Source organism: Squalius cephalus, assembly GCF_949319135.1.
Source record: "Squalius cephalus genome assembly, chromosome: 24".
In the NCBI taxonomy this organism is placed as follows: Eukaryota; Metazoa; Chordata; class Actinopteri; order Cypriniformes; family Leuciscidae; genus Squalius; species Squalius cephalus.
In genome coordinates, this window is record NC_137145.1 from 6915557 (window position 1) to 6924451 (window position 8895).

Genomic DNA, 8895 nt, shown 5'->3' on the forward strand with positions numbered 1-8895 from the left:
TCCAAAGACCTTAGATGTTTGACAGGTGTATTTATATCCAGAAGGTCAAAAAGATAAGAATGTGGGAGCCTATTTAAAGCTTTACACATTCACTATTTTGCACATTCACAATATTATGCACATCATCCAATTCCTCATTGCATGCTTTGAATATTTAAATAGGAGGTGGGTTTAATGCAGTATAATCAAACCTCACATTTCATTGGATGTCTCTGTTTTTGTACATTTAAAGAGAGAGTTTAATCAGAGGAAGGCAGAAAGTCGAGCTGACAGTTTGAACATTGTACCACCACTTCAAAGTGGTCTTTTGATGCAGAAGGGGGTACACAGTCCCAGACTACATAAGGATATTTCAATTGTGGAAAGGTTTGACACAATGCTCATGGAGGACAACAGCCAAAAAATACAGTATTGCTTTCCAGGAAACAATTTGTCATGTTTCAAGAATATCAAACCTGAAGTGGAGTATGTTGTTTTGTATATTTTCATTTCTTTATTGTCAGTGTTCACTGTGTTTCTGAACCTGCTGGTGATCATCTCCATCTCTCACTTCAAGAAGCTTCACACTCCAACCAACCTGCTCATTCTCTCTCTGGCTGTGGCTGACCTGATTGTGGGACTGATTGTTATACCTTTAATGGGCATCAGATTTATAGAATCATGCTGGTACTTTGGAGAGACATTTTGTTCTTTATTTTTATTCATTATTTTTATGGTTGTTACGGCATCTCTTGGTAATTTATTTTTTATATCTGTAGACCGTTACATTGCTGTGAGTGACCCTTTGAGATACACAGTAAGGGTCACAACTGATAAAGTTATTTTTTGCATTATTATAAACTGGCTGTGTTGTGGCATATATTCTGTCATTATATTACACAATACTATGTTTTATCCAGAGACACATAACAGGTGTTATGGAGACTGTTCAGTTTCTTTTAATTTTGAACATTTTATCACAGATCTCATAGTCACCTTTGTTGCCCCTTCTTCTGTAATCATGTCTATATATGTGAAAATCTTCTGTGTTGCGAAGCATCAGGCCAAGGTTGTAAATTCTGTCGCAGGTGTCAGCAGGTCACAAAGAAAGGCAGGAAAAACTCTGGGGATTGTTGTTGCAGTTTTCTTTATGTGTTGGATACCATACTATATTGTCACTCTTATTGAAGGAAATGAGTCTACAGAATCAGTTGAACTTAATGTAACATGCTGGATTGTGTACATGAATTCTTGTATGAATCCACTTATTTATGCGTTGTTTTATAAATGGTTTAGAATATCAGCTAAACACATTGTTACTCTAAAAATCTTGAATCCATCATCAGAATACTTCAGTCTTTTCCCAGACGATAAATAATCGATTTATAATTTTTTAAAGAGTTTTGCTTGGAGAGTTATGGATCTCATATATTCCCTTATGTTTGTACAGTGATTATTACTTTGTATTTTAGGATATTTTATGTTGTACAAAAGTGAAAGTTATAAACTCTGATGAAGGGTGGTACATTTAGGAAAAAAGAGCAAATCAGCTCTGACATTAGGAATAATTGGGACAGTTTTTCTGCTTTTTACAGTTTTCTCATCCACCATATAAAAATGTCTAACTTGGACCTTGTACATTGACATCATATCTGAATATTTTCTATGCTTTATTTTACTGCTGCTTTAAAATATCAGTTAAAAACATCATGACTCCTTATTAATTTTTTTATTTGTATTTTTTTATTATTGTAATAAATTTACATTGTAGATTCAATGACAGTTTATTTTAAATATGTGTTTAAAGGCATCTTTTTACTAAGTATGAAGGCCATCATCACCTATACGATACTGATGTATATATTAAATGGATTTTTCCCCCTCATTTTTAGCCATTAATTATAACCATTCAAAATTACACTGTATTTGAAAGCCATAACTGTTACATTTAATAGGCTTTAAAAAATATTTTAACTTAACTTTTTTTAACTTTTACATGCAAGTGAACTTGAAAAAATCAATCTTTACATAAACCAAAAATTATAAATATTACATTTATCTGTGCCTTTAATATAGTAGTGCTCAATGAAAGGATTTTTTTCAAAAAAATCTAAGGATTTTTTTCTACTGGCTACTTCATATTTTTTACTTGCCCTGCACTGAAAAAAACAATCTACTTATTTTTTTATTTGGCAAGTTTCTGCACGCATATTTTTTTAAGTAAATTTCGCATATGGAATTAAGTAAACTCTACTTAACTAAGTTTAGTGAAAGTAACAAAGAAAATAAGTAATTTTAACTTTTTAGCTAGTAAAAGATTGAGTAATATCTATTTAATTTAAGATTCATTTGCAATACATTTCACTCAAACAATATATCACTGAATTAAACCACACTTTTAAAGTATATACTTTACTTAAAAACATCTAAGTAATTACAGTTTTTTTTCGATTGCTAAACGACAGTGAGCACAACTGGAGCTACATGTGCAAAACTCTAACTACAGTCTGCACTACCAACAGTCACCTGAGCTAAACAGTTCACATCACCTGCAAAACTCACTCCAAGCAACACAACTCTTAACACATGGCTCAAAACAGGCTCAGTGCAGCCAAACACTATACACAACCCTCACTGAGATAACACACACTGTCACTCAGAACCAGTGGCGGCTGCTGGTCTTTCAAAGAGGGGAAGCTTATTTTCGGCCTACATCATAAAATTATTCATTTATTTATACGTAAATTCTACGTTCCTTTTCAAGAAAATGCTCTGTGAAAAATGAATGTAATAATATAATAAAGGTATAAATAACAATAAATTATAATAATAATGCTACTAATAATGAGATTTTTTTAAATTATTTTAATAATTATTACTACTACTAATAATAATAATAATATAAAAAATATAAGTAATAATATAAGGTATACATGTATAATTGTGTGAAATGTATTATAAAAATTGGCTTGCTATTTCGACAAGCAAATACCAAGAAATAGGTTGCAGCAGTTTGTCTTTGAAAAATTCGCGATGGGACTGAGCTCGAACAGCTTCAACATCAGCGACTTTTTATTGTATGAAATCGCTGTCAATCAAAAGGAGACGCAGCCTTTCGACAGACCCTCCAATCATCACGCGGAAGCCCGGAGTCCGGGCCAGCCCACTCCTCCATTCACTCCCAGAGACGCTGAGCGTCCGTGGGCGGGACATAATCGCAGCATTTATCCAATGACCGTCTAGTTTCGAAGCGCTGAAAAAAACTATTCGAAGCAGCCCCATAGAAGTCAATGGACGCTGGGCTTCAACAGGGAAATGCACTGTCTGTGACGCTACGGGAATGTATGAGAAGGAAATCGAGTCAGTCAGCCGACCTGCTGTATGATACAGCAGGTGTAACTGATTCTGAACGAACTCGTCTTTGAGATGAACGTTTTCTAACGCATTTTTAGTCAATAAAATGTTAATACAATAGTACATATTTGACCATTCATTTTTTGACATTATAGGGGAAGCCAAGTTTCCCTTGCAGTCTTAAAGAAATCGCCACTGCTCAGAACACACTGAGAGGAAAAACACTAGCATCAAACACCAATACAGAAAATACAAACTTTTCATCTTTACAGTTTGAACAATTTCAGTGACAATTTCAGAAAGTAATATTTTCTTCAAAGAAAAGAGTGACATTCTTTCACATGATTTATTTAAATTTTTAGAACATAACAATTCTTTAAGGTAAATGAAAATTAGCAGTTTGCTTCAATAGTCTGTAGTCATTTACGGAATTACAGTAATGAGAAAAAAAAAAAGGTAGAAACTAAAAGTACATACTGTAATTCGAATAAATAATTGAGAGGCTAATCCTGCCTCTCTCTAGCATCAGGCCACAGGTTTTCATCAACATCACATCTAATGTTCTCTCTGGCCATGCACCTGGGGAAGAACCTTCTGGAGTGCCTTATCCATTCCTGGCAGTCCTCTGGACTCGTGTCCTCACATCCGGCACGCGTGGCTTCCAAAAGAGACATTTGGTCATGTGGGTGGTGACCAAACACTTTCCACCTCCACCCATACAGAAAAAAAAATGTATTGAAATATATTTTACAGTAAAGTGTCAAAAAATGTGAATGTGATATACATTGAAATATATTTACATTGTTGGTCACTTATATTTATCATTTTGAAATATATTCTGAAATATAACAAAAATATATGATGTTACAGTAAGTGTGAAATATATTTACATATATTTAACTAAAATACATTTATTGGGTCAATTTCGAATATTTGCATATATTCCAAAAATATATTTCAAATATATTTATTTTGTGTATGGGAGCCTTTCAGCTGAAAGTGCAATCAGCAGTGTTTGAAAGGCACAAGGCTGAAATCTATTCTGTTTTGAATGTGTGGTTCACAGTTTTGACAGCAGTGTGTTAGCATTTGAACAAAGTGCTGTAAATCCACAGTGTTGTGCAGGTTGTGGTTAAAGTCATGGGATAAGTGTGTAGAGTTTTGAAAACTGTGTTCAAGCAATGAAAAACGAACTAGAGTTTGGTCCACATGAACTGCTGCTGTGCAGACTGTAGTTAGAGTTTTGCACATGTGACTCCAGTTGTGCCCACTGTCGTTTAGCAATCGAAAAAAACTGTAATACAATAGATATTGTGTGAAACATGATATTTACATAATAAATATTCCAATTAAAGTGAACGCAGAGACCGCAATACTTGGTAGACAATACACAATGACGGTAACATTTAATGGATTGTTTTTGTGTTTGAATGTGTCATTTTGAGTAGAAAATTAACTCCAAATGTCACAAAATGTCAAGTTACTAATTCTAACAACAAAAGCAATGGTAAACAGTATAAATACAGCTGGAAAACAGTGAAAAATCAACCTCATTAATTATTCAAGGCCCAGTGCATGATTGTGATGATAAATAGGACGGAAGCAATAGCAAGTGCAACTAGATGTACCGCATGGCGGTACAAAATATGACCGCCGCTCAGGCCTGCACTGGCTTTCCACAAAAAATATACTTATACATACTAAGTATGAAAAATCTGTGATTTTTTTTTCAAAGGACCCTCCCATTCAATTTCTACAAACCTCTACCAAACGGTTGAGGTGCCTGTTGATGGTAAAAGTCAGTTATCGGACTTTGGCATGGGTTTGTTGTGTTTTACTGAAATAAAAAACATTTTTTCCCCAAAAAAGTGGTTTTATCTTGTAGCCCTGGTCCCAGAGTTTAAAAAAAACAATGTTAACAAAATTAAACTCATTCCCACTGTACCTAGTAGAACACTTAAGTAAATGTCCCATTGAAATTAATGGGATTTTATGGATTTAGGTGAAGAAAGTGTACACATAATACATTTTGGTCTGTACCATGAAAATAAACTGATTCAGCTATATAAACTATATATTTTCTGAAAGCGTAGACTCTCAGGATGTGATCTAACATGGCATGAAACATGCCCCACCCACCTCATTAGTATACTGCCCAAGCAGAACACATTGGGTATTGGTAAATCGGGTATATGGCTGATACCTAAAAAAATTAGTAGTATGTGCATGTCTGTCTGTGTGTGTGTGTATGTGTGTGTGTTTGTGTATGTGTGTGTCTGTGTTTGTGTGTGTCTGTGCGTGTATGTATGCGTGCGTACATGTGTGTGCGCGTGTGTGTTTGTGTGTGTGTGTGTGTGTCTGTGCGTGTGGATGTCAGTGTGTGTGCATGCTTGCGTTTGTTTGTATTCCTGCATGTGTGTGTGTGACAGTATCATCCTAAACCAGCAACCCTTCGCTCAACAGCACCATCTACAGGCTGATGAGTGTACAGTCACTAAATGTGCACATAAATGAATTTATTTTATACCCCCCCCATGGATGAAATTCTACGAAACTTAGCATACCCCCAGAGGATGTCAAGTTAATCATACACATGAAATATGGTGCAGTTCTGAACATCTCAACTGAAGATAGGGGCGATTAAAGCAGAATAATATTGCATTTTCATTTTTTATGGGAAGGGGCGCAAATCACAAATGAGTGATTATGGGCTAGGTTGATGTGGGCCCTTAAGACCAACATACCATAAACATTTCTTCATCCTCGGTGCCACGGTTCAGGTAGTTATTTAGGAAAAACTGCATTTTTTGGGTTTGGGGGGGCCCAGCGCGGGGGGGGGGGGGGGGGGGGGGGGGGTGTTGTGGCCCCCGGGGACCAAACGAAATTTTTCCGTAAAAGTCTAGTGGGGCTACATGCCCACCAAATTTCATGTTCCCCGGTGTTTCGGTGTCCCTGGTATCGTTGACGAAAAATTCAGTAGATGACGAAAAAAAAAAAAAAAAAACTTTGACAATCCCTATATGACCGCTTTCGCTAGCTATGCTAGCGGTGGTCATAATAATGTTTATTGAACAGATGTTCACTCAGAACACCCCAGAACAGGCAGAAAGAAAACACGATGAATAAAGAGCAGTAGATGATCTCTCCAGCCAAGGGTCTGTGCCCGGTTGCATAAAGCACCTTAAGTTTTTCCCTTAAGTGTGATACTTAAGGGGCGATTTCCCCTTACCTAAGAGAATAACTTAAGGGTGTTGCATATAATCTCTTAAACGGTTCTCTTAGGTAAGGGAAACATTTAAGTGTTTCACGACAGCGATCCTGGATTCACGTTATAAAAGTCTGTTGTTGCCATAGATACGCAAAACACTAACACGCCGCGTCGCGTCTAGGACAACTGTATCACACACCGGACGCGCACTTTCTCAGTTTATTGTTATGTTTAAGGACATTATGGAATTAAGATAATGTCTGTACGTTATGTTATGTTATGACTGTACTGTACCATTAAATATAATCATTGCTATAAGTCTGCAGTCTGAACACTTTACCTCAAAGCGTCCGTTAACTGAATGAATTGAGAATATCACCTGAAAATCCGATACACACTAATTGTAGCCTACATTTATTGAATGGTAGCCGATTTATGCACATGTAAAACATATCCCACTACTGAAAACTCCCAGTTGCAAAAAAACCGCAGTGCTATAAGCAGTTGTAACACCGCAGGTAAAGAGTGTTGCGATGTGTGACATGGTCAAGGTCGCTCTCTAGTTTGTTAGCGATGTATTGCGCAAATATTGCGCGTCGATCAAATCGGTATTCTTGCAACAATTTTTCATCGCTAAAATGGTCCAAAGGGTTCTCCCTATCCCTAAAAATTCTTCTTGGCACATAATGATCTTCAGCTGGTTCCATAAATTCAGCCATGTCGTCTTATTTTTGTCCACGTTACTCTTAAGGTTACGATTTCCAAACCTTAAGTTATACTTAGGGAAATGACCGTTAAGGGGTTTTATGCAACACTTAACGCTTTTTAAGGGATTATTTAAGTGAAAAAAACAGCATTTAAGGGAAATTCTAAGTGTTTATGACGTTTCACTTAAAGAAACCCTTAAGTAACACTTAAGGTTTTTTTTCTGCAACACCCTTAGGTTTAAGGGAAACATAAGGGCGAACTTAAGGGAAAATTACACTTAAGGTGCTTTATGCAACCGGGCACAGATCCGGAACACAGACAGCAGGAGAGTGTGACGCAGGGACTGAGACGGGCAATCCTGAAGTGAGTGAGGTGATGAAGAGGAACCAATGGTGAGAACGGGAGTAAAGCGATCCGTATACAGTGAAACAGGAAACACGAGGAAGACGGGAACAGGCACGAACACGGGAGGCTTCAAACAACAATCTGACAAACACAAGACGAAAGACAGGGCAATAAATAGGTTGGCTGGAATGGTTTGCAGCTGCCACTGATGAATTAATCAGTGGTCACGCCCACACGAAACAATCAGTGCAAATGACACACACACATAAACACAAACACACAAGACCAGAATGAGACAGCGAATCTACCAACCGTGACAATGATGGGAATAATTTTAATTAATTTTATGAAGTTGATATTTACGCTTTCATTTCTACACACTTTTTTAAAATTATTGCCTGAACTAACTTTTTCGTGTAAATTACGTTGTTTTTTTTCTGTAGTATTTATTTCACAACAAGATAATTTTTATCAGTGTGTCTCAAAAAAGTAATTGTTTTCATCATTTTTGTAATGTATTTATCAAGGATTAATCATTATTAAAGCTACAAAAGTTATTCAGTCAAGAGCAGTGGGTTATTTTGTCTTTGTCTTTTATTAATTGATTATCATTAACCTCTTACACTCCTCGACCATTTTTGGGGATTTCCGCCTGGATTTTCCTACCGAAATTGAAAAGCCTCCCATTTCCACATATTTTTTCCAAAATAGACAATTTTGGTGTCATTTTACAGTGCTAAAAGTGATAAACATTTAAGTATATGTTGTCTGAGCTGTAATCAAACCAAAAAAATATAGGCGCTTTTTGATTTTTTAATTTTAAATTCATTTTTGAAAGTGTGTAACTCAGGCCCTGTGGGGTCTAGCAACATGCAGACACTTATGGCTGTTTCCTCTAGATGCCAGCAAACAAGAAAAAAGATTTTTTTCTCTACACAAAAAAATGAAAAAGATGTGCATATTAATCTGAAGGGAGGAATATTACCTTTTTTTTATGTAATATCCACCTACCCAAATCTAAACTCTGCTCATACCCATATACAGTGGAATATATGCAATATTCCAGTGTCATTTTACAGAAAACACTTTGAAATTATATAAAACACTGCTGGATGTGATAAATATTATAGTATATGGTGTCTGTGATATAATAAACAGAAAGAAAAAAATAGGCGCTTTATGATTTTTATCATTTTATTCTTTCAGAAGATACAAGACTTATCATTTTACAAATTATTTGCCTAAAATCTGTGGTCTATTACAATCTAGAACAGGATCCTCATCCTCCAGATTTATATAAT

General features: G+C 35.8%; 1 protein-coding gene across 1 annotated transcript; it reads left to right on the top strand.

Moving 5' to 3' along the window:
- Positions 1-376: 376 nt before the first annotated feature.
- LOC307152074 (trace amine-associated receptor 13c-like) lies at positions 377-1357 on the top strand (the record flags this gene model as incomplete). The annotated part of the gene is made up of 1 exon (XM_079860468.1): positions 377-1357. One exon carries the CDS (start codon positions 377-379, stop codon positions 1355-1357), a length of 981 nt encoding a protein of 326 aa, XP_079716594.1.
- Positions 1358-8895: the final 7538 nt, after the last annotated feature.